The 26282-nt window shown below is 47.2% G+C and overlaps 3 protein-coding genes across 6 annotated transcripts in view; 1 reads left to right on the forward strand and 2 right to left on the reverse strand.

Annotated features, from left to right (window-relative positions):
- Positions 1–10259: 10259 nt before the first annotated feature.
- Positions 10260–12975, reverse strand: LOC117883145 (uncharacterized protein C2orf72 homolog). The gene is made up of 2 exons (XM_034782180.1): positions 12233–12975; positions 10260–10814 (listed from the first exon to the last, which is right to left on the reverse strand). Exons 1-2 carry the CDS (start codon positions 12813–12815, stop codon positions 10723–10725), a joined length of 675 nt encoding a protein of 224 aa, XP_034638071.1. The 5' UTR covers positions 12816–12975; the 3' UTR covers positions 10260–10722.
- Positions 12976–16889: 3914 nt separating this feature from the next.
- Positions 16890–24610, reverse strand: RPL35A (ribosomal protein L35a). The gene is made up of 5 exons (XM_034781605.1): positions 24530–24610; positions 24031–24073; positions 21763–21915; positions 19033–19177; positions 16890–16948 (listed from the first exon to the last, which is right to left on the reverse strand). The coding sequence occupies exons 2-5, from the start codon at positions 24039–24041 to the stop codon at positions 16925–16927; spliced, it is 333 nt and encodes a 110-aa protein (XP_034637496.1). The 5' UTR covers positions 24042–24073; positions 24530–24610; the 3' UTR covers positions 16890–16924.
- A 113-nt stretch (positions 24611–24723) lies between these two features.
- The window catches only part of IQCG (IQ motif containing G), a 42895-nt gene continuing 41336 nt past the window's right edge, over positions 24724–26282 (forward strand). The window contains exons 1-2 of one of the 4 annotated variants that reach the window (XM_034781604.1): positions 24724–24840; positions 25532–25612. The gene's annotated coding sequence lies outside the window, so the exon portion shown is untranslated. The other 3 variants (XM_034781603.1, XM_034781600.1, XM_034781601.1) reach the window with 3 other exon arrangements.

The following is a 26282-nucleotide window of genomic DNA, read 5'->3' on the forward strand; positions in this document are numbered from 1 at the left end:
GTGAGCGCTTTGCACCATCACAACTCTGCTCCAAGCATGCTTTCTTCCACAGGGGCTTGCCTCCTGAGTTAGGCCAGAAAGAGCTGGCTTAGCCCAGGTGAGTCATAGGCAAGTGACTGGTGAAAGTAACTTAGTAATTGACAAGCACCGATTAAAAGGGGAGAATCTTAACTAGGGATCACATTCTGCTGTCATAAGACCATATGTTGACCTACCTCACTGACAGCAAGGTCACCCACTTCTGAAAAGAATGGGCCATGTACTAAAGCTATAAAATCAGATACAATCTAATAGACAGGAATGGGCTTTAGTTGGAGTTTGTGTAAGGATTTATTTTCATTTCTTTCAAGTCTTGCCAATCACCCTTTATCTAATCTGGTGTAGATACATTCTGTCTCTAATACTACAGACTTTGAAAACAACAAGGAAGGATCACAGGCAACAGACACATAGCTGGGGCCCCCTGGCTTTCGCTTCTCATTGCTAGATTCTAGGAACTCCATACCCAATACCTAATTTATTATAGTTTTTCTTTGGCTGAAGCAGGTAATGGGTCAGGAAGGAGATCGACTCTATTTAGAGATGGAGCTGGGGGAAATTTATTCTTTCTCTCCACCCCCCCACTTCATAGCACTGAGGGAGGTGCTGTGGGAAGCTGGGAACTTATTCCAGCAGTGAGTCAGGAAGGAAAGCTGTCTAGAGAGAGCCCTGTTGCTGAGAAGAGAACCAGAGGTGAGGTCTTCTTCTTAGCTCCCTCGCCCCGGCAGGAGTGAGCCATGCTTTACAATTTTGCTTTGGACTTTGACTGATGAAAGCCCTTCTCTATTTATGTTTGGGCCTTAAGGGGGCAGGACATTATTTATGCTAACTAATGACAAAGCCCCCCACCACACAAAGGTGTTTAAATTGTGCCTTAGTATGCAAAATAGTGTCCTGTGCCATTCAAGTCCTATCCCCTGAAGCTAAAAGAAGAATCCTTACCTGGAGTATGAACAATCCCTAGCTCCTATATAGCTTTTCAATGAGTAGCATCCAAACCCTGACCTGTTCTGGGACAATAACCTCTCCGGTTGGAAGCCCTGTGGTTAATGTAGGGACATCCTAGACATAAAAGGCAAAAGAATCCATACTTAAATTGGATGAGCATCACGGATTATTTTTGCTTGGCAGCAGATACCTGGCTTATTTGAATAAAAAAATCAACCGCTTTTCCAAATGAAAGTATCTGTAAAGACCCAGTTCTTTTTTATGCTCAGCCGTAATACAGCTCGTTTTGTTTAGATGTTCCTTTGTCACTATGTCCATAGGGAACGTGAACGTAATCCACCGTTTCCAAACAACTGTGTTTACATTTCTCTATTCATTAACAAAGGTTCGCTCTAATTGCCAATGCAGCTTTCTCGTCCTACTCATTGTTTTTCAAGAAACAGAGCTAGCACCTCCCGAACAGAGTTTAAAATAGCTACCAGTTTAGTGGTACATTGCAAGTGACGTTCATGTAGCCCAAACTAAATCTCTTCAGTGGTAGGACCCAAGCAATTATATCAAGGGTGCTTATGAGGCCTGGAAGTTGTAGACAACACTGGTCTTTTCCACGCTGCACTGGTTACAGGCCCAACTTGTTAGCAATTGGAAGTGGGGTCCTGACTAAAGCTAGGCACCGAACTAAAGAGATATGATCTGCAGTGTTGCCAATTATTCCCATCCTGGATCTCTCCTGAGCGGGGAAAGTGAATCTGACCAAGAAGTCCTTGTAAAAGTAAAAAAAAACTAACAGAAATTTAAAGGAAATTTCATATTTTTATGTCAGCAAAAGTCAGGCTAGCTGTAACCCTAATAACACAACATTTGTAAAAGCAAAAATTGTGTTAGGCAAGTAAAAAAAAACTGGGTCAAAAGTTGTTGCAACCTTAAGTTAAATAAGTACAAACTGTAAACTATAGTTTAAATTGGTTAAAAAAATAAATAAAATAACCTATGTATAAACAAAATGCAGCTGTTGCCCATTATTGTTTATAACAAAAGGTATAAATGCTTGCTGTAATTGTTTATCTAAAAAAAAAAAAACACGTTTTGCTCTCTCCCTCCACGCAATTGCTAAAAATAATAAAGTATCTAACTTGCTGCACCCAACCTAAAAGTAAAAACTCTGTTTTTCTCCAACAGTTCCAGTTCAGGTTTATGGACCATCTATTAGCTCTCCTCCTAAGCCCTGCTATATTAAATTAGATGGAATATATGGGTTAAAGGTGTTAACACCCAATCACTGTCCAATATTAAACAGTGTTAAAAAAGGTCAATGGTTTGGTATGCAGAGAACGCAGCCTGCTTAGTGCCATGGCAAATACATAATTCAATTCATGCCACAGGGCAGAAGTTTATTGACTGAAACACAGCAAAGGAAAATAATCCACCGGAAGTAAAGAGCACGGCCATTGAAATTGACTGTTTAGGCAAAACAATCAATCAAAACCTAGCAAGGTCCCTTTTTGGAGACAGTGGATATTGGCTAAAGTCTCTTATTCAGTCAGTCAAACCGTGCTTCGTGGTGGGGAAGAAAGGGTTAGTGCTGTTGTTCAATTCTGAATAGGGAATAATCATCACTTTCCTGCTTTAGACAAATCGGGGACACACACAGGGAGAGAAGAGATAGGACAATAAAGCTGGGGGAAATTCAGCTTTTGTTGATGTTCTTGGGATACAGAGTGGCTGGCCAGGCACAGACGGATGCTGGCAGGTGGCCATGACAGCTGTTGCCCTGGACCCTGGCTCACCTTCTGGGTCAGGGGCATCATCTGGTTGGTCTGCTCAGTCCCTCTCAATCACTGCTCCTTCTCAGACTGGGAAATGCTGGACGGGCTGTCTCTCGTCTCACCAACCTGGTGCCGGGCAGTACAGCTGATTTCAGGATCAGGTGAAAAGCTGAGAGAGATAACTCAGGAGGAAGATAGGGGGGCAAAAAGAAGTACACAAGGGAGGAGAAGACAGAGCAGGATCTTACATGTATCAGTTTGAGGTCCTCGCTTTTGCAGCACTGATGGTCAAGCGTCCCTACTGGAGTATCAATGCAGGCAACAATCCTTCCACTGCAGCTGCGGTGATGTCAGTAAGGTTTAGTCTCCCCTCTAAAGTCTCTTGAATGGTCCCCAAAGAGGCGATGGGTGGAATAATCCAGCCACTCATTATTTTGTCCACCAAGCAGGCTTAATTTCCAACACACCGATTTTGGTTCATTGATTTCCAATCCTCTGCTCCTCTAGTTCACCAGTCATAATCTTAACACAGTCTTTCCGTGAGATCAGACGACCATTTCTGTTTAAATTAAGTCAGTTGGTCTAGCTCCTTCTCATATCTTTTTTAAACAGACCTTTATATCAAAGGTCATTGTAACAATTCATAAACCTTTACCTACGTTTCAGCAGCTAGGCTAACAATTAACAAAGGCAAGTTCTCAGCATATCTGGCTGTGGGCTTGATTCAAGCCCATTGATCTCAATGGACAGTCTTTCCATGAACGTCACTGGACACAGAATCTGGTCCTAATGACTCTGCTATTGTTCCTTCTCCTTCACAAACCAGCTAACACACAGGTTCAAAGAAAATCACAGCGATTGCATGACTCTCCATTTGTACAATAGGATTTCAAAAGCTGAACAGAACCCCTGACATTCCACATGGAGCCACTTGAAAGTCTGATATTCCTTGTCACCTTTGTGTTGATACTGAAGAGCAGTAAAGTCTTTATCAAGGTGAAAATCCGATCAAGAGGAATGAGCCGGGACCATGCCCGATGTCTGCAAGCAGAGAGAACGAGGGGAACACGTAGTCACCAAAATGGAACAAACTGAATTCTTAAAATGAAAAGGATCCTGTCATTAATCAGATCCTCGTGTTATGTGTTGTCAGATTCCACAGCGGTTTATTGTGTCCAAACCCACTCTGTATATCACTGCACAAACAGCACAAAATCCCCTAAATCCGCAGCCTCATAGGCTGCAAAAACTCATTGAGTCATGGAAAGAGTTTGTTCCCTTAGAGAACACAGGTATATGGCTGTTGCAGGCATGCTGAGCATGAATGAGAAAATCTAACATCAAAATAGGAAACAGAAAGAGAGAAACCCATGTGGGGTCGAGAGAGGCACACGGATCAGACCCAGAAGAAGGAGCCCACGTAGAAGAATCCCTACACTAGGCAGAGCATTGCGAAGAGGACTTTTATGTCAATTTTATTCCAGGGACGGAATTCTGCCAGGAGCAATTTTATTTTATACTGCAGAGGTGCCTACTGTAAAAATCTAAAAACACAACACCCCAGATACCCCTCATCAGCTGGTGGTAGCAAGGGCCCATCACCCTGCTACAGAAATAGAAAGCAACCCACTGTCACCAGCTTAGACTGTGCACCTTGTATGTAATTTAACACAACCACAGCAGAAAGGCCTCAGATGTTCTCTCCCCCCTTACCCAAGGACTGAATTGTTATAGAGCTCTCCATACCAGTCTGTACTCCCAGCTCATGTTGTACCTACCCAGCTCAGAATGTCCTTCAGGGGCCACAGATGGGATCCAGACAGTTTAGGGGCTGCCAGGGGTTAGCTATCAAAAACTAGTGGATATTCTGAAAGTCACCAGGCACCAATGACTTTAGCCCCTAATGAGCTCCTCTCCTTCCCACTAGACATCAGCCACATAGCCCATACCATCTGCGCTCACTGGACGCAATCACACTCAATGTAGGAAATCCATTTTGGATAGAGCGATACAAGGCCCTGGAAAAATCATGCTAAACTCATAGTCTTAGTCCATATCAGAGGTTCTGGACCAGCCAGGCTGCTTCCAAAAGGGCCAGTCATTTCTCCACAGCAGCCAAACCCCACAGCATAGAGCTCTCCCCGTGGGGGGGTTTATTTATAACACAGGAACATGCTGTAGAATAGTTTCTCTTTTATTGTGTGTGTGGCCATGATTCTTCCCCCATGACTATGTCTTCCCCCAGAATCATGGTACTGCTGCTCCTGCCCCGAAAAGCAGGCCACAACCCAACTTGTGAGGGGAATTCATCTTATAGCTGAGCAGGTGGGTAATAAACTCGGGTGTCCTCACAGAGCAAAGTCTTACTTTTATTAGGGTCATGAAGGGGTTTCAGAGTATGGGCTTCCTTCACTTAACATAGGCCTTTCACCTCATGGGTGCCGACAGAGTTGTCAACACTTGCAATGTTATGGTGAGACTCACGATACTGTGAATAAGAGACTTTAACCAATATCCTTGACAGCAAGGTTTGAAGCCTGGCCTATCAGACCCCTAATTTAGGCCTCTTGAGTTCAGCAACTAAAGGAGGACTCGACACACTCCTTCAGAGCGGGACACAATTGTGTTAGACGTCAGGATCATCATGGACATCAGGAATCCTGGGTCCCGGCCTTGGTTTGGGGAGAAGAGGGTAGCTTATTGGTTAGAGGCAGAACGTGCTTTTGTTATCCTACCTGAAAGGCAGTGCGATGGAGCAGCTAAGAATTGGATATCTTAAGTTAGCAGGTTCTTATTCCCGACAGTGCGTGCAGTGACCTGGTGTAATCACTCTGTTAACTGTGAAATGGAACTGTAGTTCATACTTGGATGCCTGGCCTTGATCAATAAGGGTGGAAGGGAACACAAACCAGTCAGCAGAGGTGAGATCTGAACTCATGGCTCTCGCCCCCCCAGTTCAGGGAACGTCCCCATAGCTTACCGGGGTATTTGATGGAAGAGACTAGTGTCTCTCTCCCTCTCCCTCCTCCAACAGAGGCTTGATACCAGTGGATGTGTTACATGGTCAGTGCTAAATGCAACTCCTCCCATCCCCCAAGCACCTACACAGAGCCTCCTGCTTTCTTCCTGGAGAGTCCGATTGGTCTGCAGTCTCCACTCCCACTGACCCTGTCGAAAGGGATAAGCTGAGATGGAGTTTGGCCCGTTTGGCTGTAACCAAACAGTGCCTGGCCCACTTGTATTTCATTGCCTCTGGCCTGTGGAGAATGCCAGAACTCCAGGCTGTCAGAACAGGAAGCTGTTCACCTTAAAGAATGCAGACTCCTTAGCCATACAGGATGTGGGAGCAGCCCAACACTGGCCTGTGATAAGGAGCCCTAAATGGGACCAAGGCTGAGAGAATTCCCTGGGAATGTTCCTTTCTGGGGCACTACATGAAAAGGCCAGGGGGCGACTGGACCTTGCCCCGTTGTGTCAGTAAACAGTGCTGGATCGATGGGCAGAGGGATTTGGCAAGGTTTTGTTTGGAGGCAGATAAAGCTGGGGCTGCTTAGAGTCTGGGCACGTGCCCCTTTTTGATCCAAGTTTGGAGGTTAACGGGGCAGCGAAACCTAGCAGAAGGCTCTAGCCCTCTGGCAGTGGTCCCAGCCTGTGATTGTGCCCGAACGGAGCAGCAAGCCCTCCTGTTCCCTTGGCACGGTGCAGCCTTCGCCAGGGCACGTCGAGAGGGTGGAGCAGCCTGATCCCAGCGTTCTGGAAATTGTGCTCTGCAGGAATCCTAACAGTTAGAGGGTAGAGCCCTATTAGCTCTCCTCTAGTCCATCACCAGCTGCACCCCTTTTGTCTCCGGCCTCCCAGACACCCACCTGCCCCCCACTGGTCCACACAAAATGCTGCTCGTGAATCAACTGTTTGAACCCCTCCCCTGGCTCCCCCTCTGCTACCACATCGTATTCAAGCTTCTCCTCACCGCCTCCAAAGCTTGGCAGAACTCTGCCCCACCCTGCTTCCCTGGCCCGTCACCACTGCTACCTCTGCTCTGGCATCTGCCCACACGTGTCAGTTTCTCTCCAACATCTCCGTCCCTTCTTCCACACTGCCCCCTGCGCATGGTCCAGCCTCTGTGACCTCTTCCTCTCTGCATTTAAAACCCTCTTGTAAACCCACTTCTGCTGTGCTACTCAAGGGACTGAGCTGAACTCATACCATGAAGCCCAGGACACGGCAAAGGGTCACCTTTCTCTGCCACTGGCCTGCAGGGTGACCTTGGACAGCAGTTACAGTTTTTTAAAAACTTGCCATTTTTAAGCCAAGCTCATGATTTTTTGGAGCTTGACTTGTTAGTTAGGAATGCTTGGAGTTGGTGATATTAGCTGGCACTCAACATCCTCCCATACCCACAGATGCTGATTCAATTCCTTCAAAATGCAAACCAACCATAAAAAAATGAAAGCTGGGAGGCAAATTACCCCACTTCAGGCCAGAAAGTTTCCTTCAGAATAATCAGGGTTGCTTTTGTGCGACTCCCAGAACTGTGCTAGGTGCATTACAAAGCATACAAGGGTACATCTACATTGCAAAAATAACATTGAGCTGGGCTTTGCAACCCGGAAAGCGGGGAAGGTCTCAGAGCCTGGGCTCCAGCCCGAGCGGAAACATCTACACTGCTATTTTCAGCTCCATAGCTCAAACCTGAGTCAGTTGACCCAGGCTCTCAGACTCGCCGCCATTGCTTTGTTTTTGCTGCGTAGACATAGATTCCAGACTGAAGCGTTCGTGAGCTTAAAATAGAGAGAGAATGATACAACTAAACAAGAAATCACTTCTTTTGGCTGTGAAATATTTAAAAAAATATTTAATTATGTCAAGGGTTTAAAATAAATATTTAAGCAGCTGTAAATAAAGATGAGTCCAGTGTCCTTACATAATTCCTCACATGAACACCGTCCCAGGGTGTTTTGTCTGCCCTGCTATAAGTGATAAACGGTTTGAAGTTTATACATACACACAGGCATGCAAGCAGAGAATAAACTCCAAATTTTAATGTGTGGGGTTTTTTTGTTGTGTAGTTTTTTTTTTGTTTGTTTGTTTTTTATTTTGGTGGCAGTTCAGATCTTAGCTGGATACAGGAGCTGTAAAAAAACAAACGAGACACAAACATTAAGTCTCTAATGCAAAAATGCATAATTTGTAACAAAATTTGTATAACTGCAGCACCGAGGAATCCAGGGATGGGCCTGGATCCCATTGTGCTAGGTGATGTACAAACACTGAACAAACAGACTCTCCCTGCCCCCAAGGGGATTACAATCGAAGTATAAAACAAGAGGACAGATGGATACAGACAGAAAGGGGGGACAAGGAAACAATGAGACACTATTAGTCAGCATGATAGGCGGTGGTATCGGCCCACCAGCAGTCCAATTGTTGTCAAGTTAATCAATTCAGCATAATTAGAACTGGTTGGGAATTTTTCAATACTTTTTTTTTTAATTTTCACATAAAAACCCCTCCCTGAGATCCCAGAACAGCCAATAGGCTGGGGGTTGGGGCACTGAGCTGAGATTGGGGAACCCAGATACAGGTCCCTGTTCTATCTGATTCAGAGCAAAGACTGGAACATGAGTTCCCCTTCCCAGGTGAGTGCCCAAACCTCAGACTACTGGATATTTTGAGATGGGGAGGGGTGTTTGTGTAGGTTTTTCCCCCTCCCTCTTTTTTTGGTCTCAGTTTTGTCCCAGTGCAGAATGGGAAAATGTCCGGAATCTCAACGTTTTCAGGAGAAAGGAAAAGTTTCCCAGCCAGCAATAATCATAACCTCTACACGATACCAGTGAGGATGCAGCTATTCAATGGGGTTATTTGATATTAGATTCAAATCACCTGCCTCCCACATTGCCTCTTCCCTCCCCCGATAAAAAATCTCTAAATATCTCCCACGGCCATTCTCCATCAGATTGTACCAAACCGTAGGCAGGTTGTGCCACTCCTAGTGTCTATTTAACAAGATCATTTTACACATGGTGAAATCAGTTTATTTCATAGAATATCAGGGTTGGAAGGGACCTCAGGAGGTCATCTAATCCATCCCCCTGCTCAAAGCAGGACTAATCCTCAAACAGATTTTTTGCCCCAGATCCCTAAATGTCCCCCTCAAGGATTGAACTCACAACCCTGGGTTTAAGCAGGCCAATGCTCAAACCACTAAGCTATCCCTCTATGGAGTTTCCATAGAGGGGGTAGTGTATCCTTGAATGTGCTAAACACAGTCCATTTTACTTGGAACAGGGAGTTCATATGCCTGCACTGTAGGTACTATTTGTTACATAGGAACCTAGCGAAACTGATTCACACAAAGCCACATATCAAGATGCAAGATCTCTCTAGACCAGCTAGAATACCCAATCACCATATATAGAGCCCTACCAAATTCAGGTCCATTTTGGTCAATTTCATGGTCAGGGGATTTTTAAAATGGTAAATTTCATGATTTCTGATATTTAAATCTGAACTTTCACGGGGGGGGGCAAGGTGATGTCACAAGGCTATAGTAGGAGGGCTGCAGTCTTGCCACCCTGACTCTTGTGCTGCTGTCTTCAGAGCTGGGCGCCTGGCCAATATCCATGGAGCTTCCTGGAAGTGGGTCTGACCTGGCCCTGGGAGTGGCCTGTGCAGGAGAAGAGAAAGTCCTGTCCCTGCTCCGTCTGGCCGGGACTAGCAGTTGGAGCTCAGCGCACAGTCGCAGCCCCACCTCTCAGGAGTTAAAGGGGCCGCTGGCTGGCTGGCGTGCGTGTGAGAGAGACTGACCACAGTGCCCCCTTGATCATGGGGCTCTGGGTGGTCACCCACTTGCCCACCCGTAATGCCAGCCCCCCCCCCATGTTGACAACCCCCCCATACCATGCCACCCTCACTTCCACACTGCTGCTGGCAGTGATGCTGCCTTCAGAGGTGGGCTCCCGGCCAGCAGCCGCTGCTCTCCAGCTGACCAGCTCCGTGAAATCTAGTCTCTACAGTAGCCAGATTTAATGGGGGAAGATGGGATTTCACGGTCCATAATGCTTTTTTCACAGCTGTGAATTTGGTAGGACCCTAACCATATATGCTCCAACTTTGCCATAGCTTTTCAGCGCTCTACCTCCCACCTGTCTCTTCTCACGGCAGGTGCACCATGCACATCAAAATTCTGCTGATGCACGGGGAAGGAGGGGACCTAGGAAGCGGATGCAAAGTCCTCTGAAGTCCCTGGAGGACCTGCCATTGACTTCAGAGGGGTTCGGATCAGGCCCCTAGCATGCAGTGAAACAAACAGGGCTAGGCTTGTTGTCTACCTGCTGCCCTGAGCACTGGTGTGGAGGACAGCCTGGCAAATGCTACCGTGCCAAGGGTTCATGGCCACAGAACTACTGTAAGGTGAACTAAAGGGAAGAAAGGGACTGGAGCTGGGTTGCTGTGGCAGCAGCTCTCCCTGCTGACGACAGGCAGTTCATGCAGGTTCCAAATCTAGCTGCTAACACGTTCCCCTTGCGAGCTCTGCTATCCCAGCGAGGGGAGTGTATGTGACACCACAGGGAATTGCGTTGCAGGAAGGTGTGTGTGGCTGGGGGAGGAAGAGGTGTCCTATAAAGATCTGTCTGGCCTAGGTTTTCTATAGCACCGTTACCACGGTATCTAAGCCCCCTCCCGTTGCTCTCCCCCATCCTCCTTCCCCCAGCACAGCATGGCCTGCTTGCAGTCGCAGGCAGGCAGGAAGGGGAATTCCCAAACTGCCAGGGGAGAGTTGGGGGAGTGGGGAGGGCACCTCAGGCAGAGGTATTTGCAGGAGTTGACCTGCCTGGGAGCACTCCTCCAACAAGTATGCTAGGAGCAGCCGGCTAAACAGGTTTGCTAGTGCAGTAGCAGTGGGTGGATATTGCTATGAAGGGACGGGATGAGATGCACCCACCTTCCAGGCACATTGCAATGCGGCCTAAGGGAGCCTGTCCTCATACCGTCTTTCGTATCCTGTGTTGCACACCCCCAGGCTGAGTCGGATGGTAACTGGATCCTGGGGAGTCATTTCTGGGGGGAGGGGAGGAACAGTGTAAATACTGGCTTGGAGGAGCATCAGCTGCAAGGTGGAGGCTGTGCTGAGCATGAACCACTGAGCGAAGGAGCCTGCGACATTCCTTGGCAGAAGAGCCACATCACAGCGCAGCCCTTCCCACCTGTTCTTCCTCCCAGAGCATGCTGTCCCTCAGCTTGTCAAGTGGGCCACGGAGGGGATGCAGCCGGGCTCAGGGATCACAGGGGACTCGCCAGCACCTGTGTGAGGAATCTCAGGTCTCGAACCCCGGTCCCCAGGCAAACCTCACTGCAGCTTGCTGGTACCAGAGTTTAGGCTGGTGGACCCTCGCTCACCATAGGCTCCACCTATGAAGCTCCCAATGGTAGGAGACGTCCAGGCTCTCAGATTGGCTCACACTCACCATTTAAGCCAGGAGGCGGCACAGGAAGTTGTCCGAGCAACTAGGTGAATCCCTGGCATGCAGCGGGACCCTGCCTTCTTGGCTACCTTCTGAGCCCTGTCTTGCTCCTGTCCTCCAGCCCCATTTCAGATCCCTGCTGCTACACCCCCCCACACCCCTTAGTTTGATTCCTGACTCTAGTTCTGACCCTTGGCTTGACTCCCCATTCTGTCCCCATCTCTGACCTCCACTTTCTAGCTCATGACTCCAGCTCTGACCGCCTACGTCCCAGTTTCTGACAGCACCCAGCTCTCTCCGACCTGCTGGGCAATGACTGAACATCCCCCCAAACCCTGCTCAAACAGACCCAACCCACAATCCTCCTCCTCACTGATTTAACATGCCCCCTGCCCTCACACCAAGTAGGGTTGGTGGACTGAGGTGACTGGGGCAGGTTGCCCCTATGATAAAAGGCCCAAACATTTATCGACACCACCACAGAGTTCCCCAAAGGCCCACGGACACATACTGGACGGCCCCTGAACCAAGACTTTCTCCTCAGAGCTCTCAGGCACATGCGAGATGCCTCCTCTCCCAGAGCTGCTTCCTCCTATCAGTTAGCAACAGGGAGCAGCAAATCTATGGGGCTCTGAGCCACACAGCTCGAAAGGTGGGTAAAGAGCAGCTCCTGATGCACTTTCTTGAAGGCCCTCCTCAGGCCCTGCAGTGCCATGGCTTGCTGAAAGGGACACGGCTGTTCCCCTTCCCCATTCTAATTTCCAGCTCGTGTGCCCCCCCAGCCTCCCAAATACCCCCTTGCTCAGCTCCACCCTGTGTGCCCACATCCCTGATTTTCATGTCTCTCTGGTGTGTCCCACCCTTGACTCCGCTTTGATCTCTGCACCCGGCTCATGCTTCCACATTTCCTTCCACCCACCTCGCTCTTCTTGTCTCCCCTCCCCAGCAAGACCAGCTCTCACGTTCCCCTTCACATGATGCCCAGTCCTGTGAGACCTCCGACCCCTCTAGTACCTTCTTGGCCCTTCAGAACTTCTCTCAGGGCTCTGCAAGCAGCTCTCTTGACCTCCAGGGTCCCATCTGGCTGGCCTGGGCTGTAAACAGCTGCTTCCACCACCAGTTCCTGGAAGCCACCATCCAGCAAGCACTGCATTCTCCGTAGTGCCCCGGCTGCCCGTCCTGGTTCCACCTGCTGGTGCTGCAGGTCTGGCTGGATCATCACCAGGACCAGAGCCGCTGGCATGCAGGGAAAGAGATTCCTTAAGTTCCAGAGTGTTTCATCCAGGTGTTCCCACTGCATGAGCTGCCTCAGCGTGGCAGCTTGCCAGAGCATGAAGACCAGCTGCGGTTGCATCTCCTGCTCTTCCTCCTTGATTTCCTCCTTCCGGTGGAGTTTGGTCTTTAGGTCGATCCCTCTGAAGAGCTCCTGGGCAAAGTCCATCTGCACGAGCGGGGCTGCCTCATGTACATCATCCATCTCCATCACTAGCACCTGTCCATTCCGCCTGCCCACAGTGTCCAGCAGAGTCAGGAACTGCCAGTGCACTGGCTCTGCCGGGGAGCACACAGGGGTCTCCCCTAGCAGCTCCGACTCCATATCTTCCTCCCAGACTACAGCATCACTAGAACAGCAAGGGGCGTGTTACAGGGAGCGCAAGGGAAGCCTGTGCCAATGTTTCTGTGGGAGTGGGAAGGGTGTGCAGAGAACAGCTAAGACTCTGTGGATCCCAGCTAGGGTGACCCGATAGCAACTGTGAAAAAACAGGACAGGAAGTGTGTGTGGGGGTAATAGGGACCTATATAAGAAAAAGTCCCCAAAACGGGATTGTCCCTTTAAAAACAGGACATCTGGTCACTCTAGTCCCAGCCCAGGTAGACAGTCTCACACTAGTTCAGGCAGAGCGAGCACATAAAAACAGCAGTGTGAACATTACAGCATGGGCTAGCCGCCCGAGTCCAAGCCTGCCCACCTAGCCCGAGCCTCCGCCCATGCCACATCGACAGTGATTTTTAGCATCGCTAGCTCTGCTAGAAGTAGAATGAGTCTCTTTACCCGGGCTGGGAGGCTTGCTCTCAGCTGCAGTGTAGACATGAACTGCTTCTTTGAGAGTTCAAATATCGTGGGTTTATTCAACAAGGGATCAGAAGTCTTGCACAGCGAAGAGGAAAAATAAGAACGAATGGGAGCTTTCACCACACGAGGATCCAAACATCGGTGTCATTGGCCATTTTTGCTGTGAGCTACCCAAGCCGTTGGAGGTGCGGTGCATGGATTTCCTCCCTGGAAGGCAGACCAAAGAGGAATTGCCAATCCAATTCCGACAGGAGCCCATGCAGCACAGTACGTGGTTACAAACTGCGTCCATGAACAAATGCTGCAGCCGAACGGGCTAAAATCCAGCTGATATGAAAATATGGAATAACTCAACCACTGGGAAGTTTCTTACTAACTTTTTCAGGTGCAGGTTGGCTTATGGCTGGAAGCATAACAATACCTCTCTCTCTCTGTCATCTCCTCCCCCCCCCCCTTTTAAAAAATCCTATCTAGTGGAGCATGTCAAATCCTGGTAAGCTCTTGGACTTGGATATCTTGTGGGAGAGAATTGCACAGGTTGTGTTTTTGCTTAAAAGAAAAACTATCGGGTTTAAATTTGTTGTCTTTCATCTTCCTTGAGTGTCCCCCTGTTCTCAGAGTAAAAGAAGCCCACCAGGGATCTTCTCCGTATCTCTGTCCCCTCTGCTTTGTTGCCTCTATGGACATGTTAAAGTTCTCACTCTCCCCTCACAGGCCACACATCTAATCATCTGATGTGTCACTTCTGACCAGCTTTAATTTCTGCTGTATCTTTTAAAAGAGAGGACATTTAAATAGCGTGAGAGACAAGGAAGAGCCCAGAAGTTCTCGCTTCAGGGCCTCAGACAGGGTGAAAACTGGCTATTGTATACACTCTGCTACCCTGCCTCCACAGGCAGAAGGGAGATAATGTGAAAGACTCTCCCCTAACAAGGGAGGTTGGGAGACACTCCTACTTCTCACACCAGAAACAGACCAGAAGGTGAATTATACACATTCCACTACATGCGTCTGACAAAGTGGGTATTTACCCATGAAAGCTTATGCTCCAATACGTCTGTTAGTCTATAAGGTACCACAGGACTCTGTCGCTTTATACACATTTGTGTCACTCACCAGGAAAAGGACATATAATTGATATTTAACAGATTAGCAGCAGTTCCACTGCCAGATTAAAAAGTCCCTGATTCCACAAGCATGGACAGAGGGCTACATTTCACTAACACAATGTGACTGAGTGTCAATTTTCAGCATCTTAAACAGGGTTAGTGTACCTGTTACCTAAGGCCAATTTTAAGATAACTTACCTGTGTTACCATCTAGAGAGGAAAGCTTTTTCTAATGGTCTCGCAATCAAACTCTTTGCAGTAGGCAAATTCGCTGGTCAACTGTATGTTGATTGGCCAGGTTATCTCTGATGTCACAATCCCACCCTTTCCCAAAATGACCCGTTAGTCTTGAAATCAAACTTAAATTATTTAACATTTGTATTATGGTTAATGCCCAGTGGTCCTGACTCGGGGCCCTAGTGTGCTAGGTACTTTACAGTGACAGCTTCTGCCCCAAAGAGCTTAAAATCAGTTTTCTTCTCTGCATGTTTAACAAACCCAGTCTTAAACAGACTGGAAGAAATAAAACAAATGCAGTATATTGATTTTAAGTCAGTTTTCAGAATGGAGAGAGGTCAATAGTGGTGGTTTTAGTAAAGGGAAATCACGCCTCGCCCATCTATTAGAATTCTTTGAGGGAGTCAACAAGCATGTGGACCAAGGGGATCTAGTGTACTTAGATTTTCAGGAAGCCTTTGACAAGATCCCTCACCAAAGGCTCTTACGCAAAGTAAGCAGTCATGGGGTAAGAGGGAAGGTTCTCTCGCGGATTGGTAACTGGTTAAAAGATAGGAAACAAAGGGTAGGAATAAATAGTCAGTTTTCAGAATGGAGAGGGGTAAATAGTGGTGTCCCCCAGGGGACTGTTCTGGGCCCAGTCCTATTTAACATATTCATAAATTATCTGGAAAAAGGGGTAAACAGTGAGGTGGCAAAATTTGTCATTTGGGAGAGTTCTCTGAAAACATCCACTCAATGTGCAGCGGCAGTCAAAAAAGCGAACAGAATGTTGGGAATCATTAAGAAAGGGATAGATAATAGGACAGAAAATATCATGTTGCCTCTATATAAATCCACGGTACACCCACATCTTGAATACTGTGTGCAGATGTGGTCGCCCCATCTCAAAAAACATATATTGGAATTGGAAAAGGTTCAGAAAAGGGCAACAAAAATGATTAGGGGTATGGAACAGCTTCCATATGAGGAGAGATTAATAAGACTGGGACTTTTCAGCTTGGAAAACAGATGGCTAAGGGGAGATATGACTGAGTTCTATAAAATCATGACTTGTATAGAGAAAGTAGATAAGGAAGTGTTGTTTACTACTTCTCATAGCACAAGAACTAGGGGTCACCAAATGAAGTTAATAGACAGCAGGTTTAAAACAAAAGAGTATTTCTTCACACAACACAGTCAACCTATGGAACTCCTTGCCAGAGGATGTTGTGAAAGCCAAGACTATAACAGTTCAAAAAAAGAACTAGATAAATTCATGGATAGATCCATCAATGGCTATTAGCCAGGATGGGCAGGGATGGTGTCCCTAGCCTCGCTTTTGCCAGAAGCTGGGAATGGGCGACAGGGGATGGATCACTTGATTGCCTGTTCTGTTCATTCCCTCTGAAGCACCTGGCATTGGCCACTGCTGGAAGACAGGGTACTGGGCTAGATGGACCATTGGTATGACACAATACGGCCCTTATGTCTTTAAATAAGAATTTTTTTCTTGTTAAAAGTCTAGTGGATAACCAGTATCTAACAATCCAGGAAAACAGGAAGTCAAGACTTGTGCAGAGGAAACATGCATTGTGGTGATGGAGAATGAAGGGGTGTCAAACAGGAGGCAGGTGTGGAACTAAACTACATAAAGTGGAAGTGACTTAAGAGGTAGGTGAGAGCCAAAGAGGACTGTTCAGGGGTGCTGAAGTCCTGTTCTTCGTGAGTATCTCAAGAAGCCACATTTTTAAATGTGAGCTGAACGAATTTGAATCTTGGCAAATAAATTGAGTTCTGTATTACACCTGAAATTACAAACTGTAACTGTACAGAACTGTACTATCTACATTGATTTGTCAGAAGAATCAACTAGTGCAAGAGAAACAAAACTTTGAGCTTTCATTTTAGTAAGTCGGCAAAGTGTTTTTCAAATACTGTATGGAAGTTGCATTTGTTTTCAGTTTACATGCACAATTTTGAGATGTTAAACTTTTATTGAAGAGCACTCTTAGATACCATGATGGGAGTTATAGGAAAAAACCCACAGATTGGTAACTAACAGATAAATGAAAATAGATCACAATTAAAGAGGTAATTTTAAACTCTTGATGCTTTGGTCAGTAACAAATCCAATTCCTCCCTTTATCATCTGCTATTACTAGATCAGTGTCCTGTTTTGTGGATTATGTAACACTTGTAGAAACAACAGAAAGTGAACTAGTTATTCCTCACACCAACTGAAGGTCATAAGAAATCATTAAAAACAAAATCGAACAATTTCTGAATTTTATTTTTAGTAAAAATTTAGATCCTAGATGGATACAGCATCTGTAAAACAAAAACAAAAAAATCAGGTTAGAGATCTTGTTTCTAAACTAAAATGTTAACACATATTTCTAATTAATCTCTCTCTAAATACCCGCGCAGATAGCTAGCAGTTTGCACAGAGCACTCTGACAGGTTACTGGTCTAGTGGATGGAGGGAAACGGTAGGTGTGATAGATCTTGATTTTAGTATAGGCTTTTGATACAGCACCACCTGACATTCTCATTAGCAAACGAGGAAAATGAGGTCTATACAAAATTACTGCAAGGTAGGAGCACAACCAGCTGAAAGACCATACTCAAAGAGTACTTACCAATGGTTGACTATCAAACAGGGAGGCGGTATTTGGGGGTGGGGTCACGCAGGGGTCAATCTGGGGTCTGGTACTAGTTAATATTTTCATTCATGATTGGGATAACAGACTACCCAAACAAATATGCATACATAATTTGCAGGGGACTCCAATTTCTAACTGTAATGGTAGATAGGCTTACAAGGCAGGATGTGGAATCCTCAGCATTTGGAGGGTTTTAAGAACAGGTTGGGCAAAAACCTGTTAGAAACAGTCTAGATTCTCTTGGCCCTGCCGGAGCAGGGGGCTGGACTAGATGACCTCTCAAGATTCCTTCCAGCCCTACATTGCCATGATTCTACATTAGCGGTGGGCAAACTTTTTGGCCCAAGGGCCACATCTGGGAATAGAAATTGTATGGCGGGCCATGAATGCTCACAAAATTGGGGTTGGGGTGCAGGAGGGGGTGAGGACTTTGGTTGGGGTGCAGGCTCCAGGGTGGGGCCAGAAATCAGGAGTTCAGGGTGCGGGAGGGGGCTCCGGGCTGGGGTGTGGGAAGGGGTGCAGACTCTGGATGGGGGTGCGGGCACGGGGGGGGGGGCAGGGGATGAGGGATTTGGGGTGCAGGAGGGTGCTGGGATCAAGGGGTTCGGAGGGCAGGATGGGGATCAGGGCTGGGGCAGGGGTTGGGGCACGGGGAGAGGCTCAGGGGTGCAGGCTCCGGGGCAGCACTTACCTCAAGCGGCTCCCGGAAGCAGCAGCATGTCCCTTCTCTGGCTCCTAGGTGGAAGCGCAGGCAGGCAGCTCTGCGCGTTGCCCCGTCCGCAGGCACCGCCCCTGCAGCTCTCATTCGCTGTGGTTCCCAGCCAATGGGAGCTGCGGGGCAGCATGCAGAGCAGAGCCCCCTGGCTGCCCCTACACGTACGAGCTAGAGGGGGGCCATGCCGCTGCTTCCGGGAGACGCGTAGAATGACCCCTGACCCTGCTCCCTGACTAGAGCATCGGAGTGGGGCAAGCCCCAGACCCCACTCCCCAACGGGCGCTCGAGGGCCGAATTAAAATGGCTGGTGGGCCAGATCTGGCCCGCAGGCCGTAGTTTGCTCACCCCTGTTCTACATGGAAGAATGGAAGAGCACAGAACATAGCTCAGTCTTTGGGAAGTGCTCTTTGCAGGGTAGCCCATGCACCATCTTCCAGCCTAGCTGGGGGAATGAGAGGATAACTGCTCTCTTTTGCCCAGCTGCAATGAAGGATAGCACTTGTGCTCCTCCTACAGTGGTTTTTCTATAGGATAATGAAAGCTGAGCAGGGTCACATCTCACTCCAATACTGCTCTTGACAATAGCACTAGGATGACAGTGTGTACAGGAGCAATAGTTTGAGTGGTGACACAGACAGCCAAGGAGGAGGTTCTCCTGGAGGTGCACAGGTAACAGCACATGTGAGTTTTGGGTCCATGACCAGACTCGGGAGAGATTCATTTAGTCCTCAGCCAGAAGCAGGGCTGATACGGTGAGGGCATTTGGGGAAGATGAGGGAAAGAAAAATAAAGACCTCAGAACACCCTGACCCTCCCGCCCCCCAAAAAAGGGGAGAGTGGACCAGGAGACAGAAAATAAAAGACTGGGGGAGAGAGGAGGAGAAGAAAGAATTAGATGTACAAAGTTTGAGGGAGAGGGAAAAGAGGCAAGAGTAAATCATCTTTGAGGGGTGATAACAGTCAAGTTACCATTTTCTCAGTGTTCTCTCTCAGCTGTTAGGAAAAACAATTCACTACTAGAGTACCGTACTCACCACTCTGATTCTGTGTCCAATGGCCTTAGCAGGAAGGTTGGACCGGAACTTGGCACGAACCATACCACTGTTTCCATGGGCACGCGTTACTTTCCCCCAGATCACTCGTGTTCTGTTGGGCTTCCCACCTGGAGTCACGGTGTTGCTAACAAACAGAAGACTGTTAAATCCTGGGCATTCCACTCCTAACCAAGTGCTGGTCTATTTAAAGCAACAGTGGCAGGTTAAAAACACCATCTTCTTTTAAAAGAAGTTTCATTCCCTCTATTGTCATGGCTCCCTTGGAATAGTCAAACTGAAAGTTTAGAAACATTTATTTGGTCACCCATAACGCAGATTTGCTTTCATCCAAGCTGACAGAAATGCACATTGTGAAGAGATTTTTTTGGTGATCTCATTAGCCTGAGGTTGTGATGTTTGAATTGCAAATGCAGCAGGGGAATGGGTTTAAACCCAAATATAAAAGCACGAAAACATGTCTGTACATTTGTCCCATCAAGCTCTGGGTGGACCTAACAGTGTCCCTTTACAAAACACCCTTCAAGCAACAGTCTTCTACCTGGCTTATATTAATTCAGTAATTTACAGAATTAAATCAAACTAAGTAGATATAAGCCAGTTGGCACACTTGTTGAACTGTGTCCACAGAGATTTGCACCAGTTTAACTAATTCAATTAATTAAACCAGTGCAAGTTGTGTGTGTAGATCACCCTCCTATCTTAGCGCTAGTCTACACAGCAGCGCTTTAACGTGCCTTGTGTGGTCACGGCAGAGCGCTGGGAGAGAGCTCTAAAAAAAACCACCCCCACAAGTAGCGCAGCTCCCAGTGCTGGGACACTGTTTACACTGGCGCTTTACTGCACTGCAACTTGCTGCGCTCAGGGGTGTGTTTTTTCGCATCCCTGAGCAAGAAAGTCGCAGCGCTGTTAATTGCCAGTGTAGACAAGTCCTTAGATTTACCTTTCAGAACTGATATATCTGGGATTTGCAGGCTTCAATCACTCCCCTCTCATCCATTCCAAACACTATCTATTTCAAGTACTGGTACTAACTGGGAAAGTATTCTGCCTAGTGATTTACTGGATGATTTGCAAATAACGATATAATATATATTCATGCAAACAATATTACACATTAGAATTCTATTTCTCCATGCATGTGGGTCAAACTGCTAAATGTAAACCTAACAATGACAGAGTAATTTGGTTTTTATAATTTCAAAACACAGTATTCTCATATACCTCAGCAGCTTATAAATGAGAACTAATAGCTGTTTATAACTCAAAACACGTAGCTTTTGCGGTGTCAACAGTACAATATGAAATATGCCAATTTCACATTTGACAGCATTGCGAAGCACAGCATATTTCCCCTCAATATGCAATAAGCTTAGTGTTCACTATCTTGAGGTGCAATCGAAACCACTGGGAGCACAGCACAGTTTAAAGTCATATGCAACGGTAGTTACAATTCACATCATGTAATAAGGCACTAACCCATCCCCAGACCACCTGCAAGAAAAATCAAAACCCTCACACAGCCTAACTCACTTCTATTAAAACACGAGAAGAGAAACGCTTTGCTCTGTGCGTCTGGCAAACTATCAAAGGGGAGAAGAGGGCTTCCCACTAAGCATGCCCTGATTCCCCCAACCCTTCTAGATGTATTCATCTAGAAGTTATCAGTTTGAGTGACTCCAGTGACTAACTGTAGAGAAAAAGGAGAGGTTTCGAAGATGTCCAGGTCCAAACCAAAACCTTGAATTCCACCCAGAAACATAATGAAAGCCAGAATGGTCTCTGGAGCACAGGGAAAAAGCACTCGCTGTATCAAACATTCTAAATGGGAAGCCACATTCTGCACTAGCTGTGCCTTAAAGCAGTGGTTTTAACCTTTTTTCATTTGTGGACCCCCTAAAAAATTGCAAATGGAAGTGCAGACCCCTTTGGAAATCTTAGACATAGTCTGTGGACTCCTAGGGGTCCGCAGGACCACAGATTGAAAACCACTGTTCTATGCTAACACCTCAGACATAGTCTGCGAGCCCTAAGGGGTCCAACCACAGGTTGAAAATCACTGCCTTAATCTAATCAGGAGGTAACAAAGGCACAGATATCTGCACCAAGATCCACGTCAATAGAAAAAGTCAGCCTGCTATGCAAGCAGAGAAGGGAATAATCCCAAACTTCTCAAACCTACAGTACTTCCGGGGCATCCATCAGCCGCAGCAATTATAGTGATCAGATATATGCAGGCCCAGAAGCAGAAGAGGATTTATTAAATCCCTTCAGGTTACAAAGCAAACCCTCACTGAAGGGGATTATATTAATTCTGCCACTTAAAGCACTGAAGTATCACAGTGAAGGACATTACAGTCCAGTCCACTACTGACTTGACTTCAGTTCACACCAGTATCCTGGAGGTGAGATGACTCATGCCCAACCCATCACTCTTACCAGAACCATTAGCCTTCTATTTCTACAAGAGCAATCATAGTGATGTTTAATACATCATCATTTAATACCTGAATTAATTTGGTACCTAGAATTGTGAAACTGAAAACTAAAACCCAAAACGGAACCCAGTCTTGCACAATTCTACTTGGCCATTTTGTTTGTTTCACCATTATCATGGCAACAGGTATGCAAATACATTTATTGTGGCCTGATACATTTTCATGACAATTTTTACAAGGCCTATTTAGCATAACAAGGAGTTCAGTTACTTACTTTTTAGCTTTATATACATAGGCGCATCTCTTGCCCAAGTAGAATTCAGTCTCGTCACGGGCATAAACTCCATCAATTTTCAGGAGGGCAGTGTGCTCCCTCTGGTTTCGGAGGCCACGCTTATAGCCAGCAAAAATGGCTTTGGACCATAGTCTAGGAAATATTGAGCATATTAATGAATCACCAACCACGAAAGCGTATTGCATGTGAATAAGTTTTCTGAACAAAACTTTCTGAAATAATTAGATACCATGCTAGTAGAAAGCATACAGGGGGAAAAGGAACAGTGCTTCACATGAGCAAATGCCCCCACATTCACAAAGTGCAGCTTCTTTAGCACAAAACATCAATTATAAAAATCCTGTACTAGCCTTTTTTTTCCTTCCTTCTTTTTACTAGAACCATTTATAAAAAAAGTTAGATTTTCATTTTTTTAAAACACACAAACACTTGTCGCAACATCCAAAAGGGATAGACAGTATATTCTATACATGGTGAAATAGATTAAGGAACTTGGGGCCTGCTATGCCACAAAAGTCACCATGTCAAACAACCTATTTAAAATGTTCTCCTTCAGAGAGAACATAAACATGCCCACGGTGATCAGTCCAAGTCATTAGCACAATTCAGGACACTTAACATATGCTTAAGGTCCTCAATGTTGATAAATGCAAAATAATACACATTGGAAAACATAGAAGATGGGGTCAAATGAGCTGTTACCATCACTCAAGAAATAGACCTTGGAGTCATTGTGGATGGTTATCTGAAAACATCCACTCAATGTGCAGCAGCAGGCAAAAAAGCCAATCATTAGGAAAGGGATAGATAAGAAGACGGAAAATATCATGTTGCCTCTATATAAATCCATGGTACGCCCACATCTTGAATACTGCGTGCAAATCTGGCCACCCCATCTCAAAAGAGATATATATTGGAATTTGAAAACATACAGAAAAGGGCAACAAAAATGATTGGGGGATGGAACATCTTCCATATGAGGAGAGAGTAATAAAAACAGGGATTTTTCAGCTTGGAAAAGAGACGACTAAGGGGGGATATGATAGAGGTCTATAAAATTGTGATTGGTGTGGAAAAAGTAAATAAGGAAGTTTTATTTACTCCTCCTCATAACACATCCTCATCCGAAGAAGTGGGCTGTAGCCCACAAAAGCTTATGCTCTAATAAATTTGTTAGTCTCTAAGGTGCCACAAGTACTCTTGTTCTTTTTGCGGATACAGACTAACACGGCTGCTACTCTGAAACAAGAACTTGGAGTCACCAAATGAAAATTAATAGGTAGCAGGTTTAAAACAAACAAAAGGAACTATTTTTTCCACACAAACTGTGGAACTCTTTGCCAGAGGATGTTCTAAAGGCCAAAAATTATAACAGGGTTCAAAAAAGAACTACCTAAGTTCATAAAAAATAGGCCCATCAGTGGCTATTAGGCCAAGATGATCAGGGATGCAAAACCATGCTCTGAAGTGTCCAGCCTGTGTTTGCCACAAGCTGGGAATGGCAACAGGGGATTAATCACTTGATGATTACCTGTTCTGTTCATTCCCGCGGGGGCACCTGGTATTGGCCATTGTCGAAAGACAGGATATTGGGCTAGACAGACCACTGGTCTGACCCAGTATGGTGGTTTTTATGTTCTGAGAAACTATGTTTAAGCAATTATGCTATAAAGGAGTTTCTTAACATGGTTATTTTTACAGTAGAGATCTGTCCAGGCTGCACTTAAGTCCATAACCAAACTGTAACATGGGTAATTGCATATGCAGTTTGCATCCATGCACAAGACAAGTAGCTTCCAACTGTAACACAATCAGTAGGTTGCAATCAGAGTCTAACAACTCTTGACACAGACAGGGCCAGTTACTATGTCTGTGACCTAATTATCCAGTCTTACTTCCTGTCTGTGCGGGGCACTCTGCAATGTGTGGTGCACTGTGCGAAAAGCTGTGCGGCAGCATGGGCTAGGAGTCTAGATGTCCAAGAACGTACTGATCCGTACAACTGTGCAGTGGAACAGGCTTGGCAAGATGTTATAACTGATAGATGTTTGGGATGGGAAGAATAGTATTGGTTATGACAACCACATCACAAGAGGGTCAGAGTTTAGATATGTTTAACACAGCACATTCTACAGCGGAGATGGTGATACGGAGAGGAAACGTGTGAGATGTATGAAGCCCCCCAGCCCGTGTAACACGTCCAGCGACAGCAAAGGCGAAAGGAAGTTTTCAGAGCCCATCGCTCACCTCCCAGACATGGTGTCGTCCTGAAGTCCTGCTCCCAGCAGGCCTGAGAAGCACAAAAAGACTTTAGACGCCACAGTAGGGAATTTAGCACCCAACGGCTGTACCGCCCCAGGGGATCCCAGGCGACCCCCCCCAGACCAGGTGGCCGGAGAGGGGAGCAGTCCCAGGGGCTCCCAGCAAGACCCCGGCCGGCTGAGGCGGAACCCAGCTTTGCACGGGCCGGCTACCTTAGCCAGGCCAGGCCCCCACCCCGCGATGTCCAGTCAAGGGGCCTCCCCCAGGGGCCCCTCTCGGGCGAGTGGGAGCCGGGAGGCGCCGGGCTCGGAGCCGGCTCAGCCCAGGGCCTAGCCCCATCCGCCCAGCATCGGCTTCATCCCGCCGCCTGCCCGCTGCACACGGCCCCCGCTCCACAGCCCGCCCCCCGCCGCACCTGCCCCCGCCCCATGGTGGAGGGAGAAGCCCGCTTAACCGGCCCCGGGACCTCCGCTCCCGGACTCACCCCCGCGCCTCCGACCCAAGATGGCGGCGAAAGGGAGAGCGCCCGCAAAGCACGCCGGGATATGACATCGCAAGGACCCTTTAGGCGACCGAAATTACGGCCTGACTAGAAAACGTCCCGTGGAAGGGTGAATAAAATCCAGCGACGGCCCCTCCATCCCTCTGTTCTCCTTTCTCCATAGGCAAAAACCTTACGAGGGCGTGGTTCAGTGGCTACGCCTGACGGGCACCTGCTAAACCGATCTGGATGCTAGGCCCCCTGAGTTTGGTGGTTGCTATGGAGACAAGCTCTGTCCAGCCTCAGGCCTCTGTGTGAGTCTCTCCTGGTTGTCGCTGATAATAGACCCCCAGTGGGGGGAGGGGAGAGCGCATCCCAGTGCAGGCCCCCCAGGGTGGGTGGCAGTGGGGCCCCTGGAGCTAGGGAGCAGGCAGCCCACCCACTGGGAGCATGGCGAAGCCCCTTGCGGGGGAAGGTGGGGATGCCCCATTGGGTCCCTCCCCGTCTGCTGCCCCTGGCCCCAGGGAGCACAAAGGCCTGCAGACCTGATGCGCAGACCAGCCAAGCCGACCCCTCCTGTTGTTTCTCCCCTGCCCAGGGGCTGCCCATGCCAAGGTCATGGTGGGTGCAACAACGCCCCGGAAACTCGCACCCCTGCCGTTAAACACAGCCTGGAAAATAGGGGCTGGGTTAAAAACTTAAATAAACCAGGCACAAGTCATGGAATTAACTGGAGAGGGGGCAAAGTGCAGCCGAGCCAAGGCAATCCCAGCCACGGGAAGGCCACAGTTACAATGGACAAACAGGCAACTGCAGAGGATTAAACCCCAACTAGTAGTTTTTAAAAAGGGGCCTTTAACCCAGCAAACGATGGCCGGGTTGAGGGGCAGCTGGGGGGGTGTAATACAAACTGTCCAATAACAAGCTGTGCATGAGCCATCACGCCGATCACTCTGCTTGTGTATTGTACCCACAACCCTTCCTCTGTGTTTGGTCTTTTTTTAGGCGGTGAGCTCTTTGGAGAAGAGACTGTGTCTTCCTATGCACCGGGACAGCCCCTGGTGCTTCTTCAGTGCTACTGTAATAGTAAGTAACTTTAAAATTTACTTTTAATCCTTCATTTAGGTCTGGATTGAGGATTTGGGCTTCATTGGGACAAAAGTACATTCTTAAATGTTTCCCTGAATAGGAATGGACGTAAGCATGTGTTAACTGCTTTCCGGAATCAGGGCCTTGTCTCTGATGTCTATCATTTCCCCCATGCAGCTAATGCCATTGTAGGGAATGAGGGTAAAATTTTGAAAAGTGCCGTAAGTGACTTAGCAGCCTAAACTCCATTTTCAGAAGTTACTTTTGCTGGAAGTTGGGCTCCTAAGTGACTAAGTCACTTTTGAAAATGTGATTTAGGCTCCCAAGTAGCTCACGTGCTTTGAAAATGTTAACCGACTCTATGATAGTCCCCTCACCCCTGGAGGCTGAGGGTTCGATCTGTGAAGGTGCTGAGCCCTCTGGCCCTGATGCAGTAAAGTACTTAAACACACTCAGGCCTGGTCTACACTAGGCGTTTATGTCGAAGTTAGCGCCATTACATCGAATTAACCCTGCACCCGTCCACACTGCGATGCTATTTAGTTCGACATAGAGGTCTCTTTAATTCGACTTCTGTACTCCTCCCCGACGAGGGGAGTAGTGCTAAATTCGACATGGCCATGTCGAATTAGGCTAGGTGTGGATGGAAATCGACGCTAATAGCTCC

Source organism: Trachemys scripta, chromosome 9 (assembly GCF_013100865.1).
Source record: "Trachemys scripta elegans isolate TJP31775 chromosome 9, CAS_Tse_1.0, whole genome shotgun sequence".
NCBI lineage: Eukaryota > Metazoa > Chordata > Testudines > Emydidae > Trachemys > Trachemys scripta.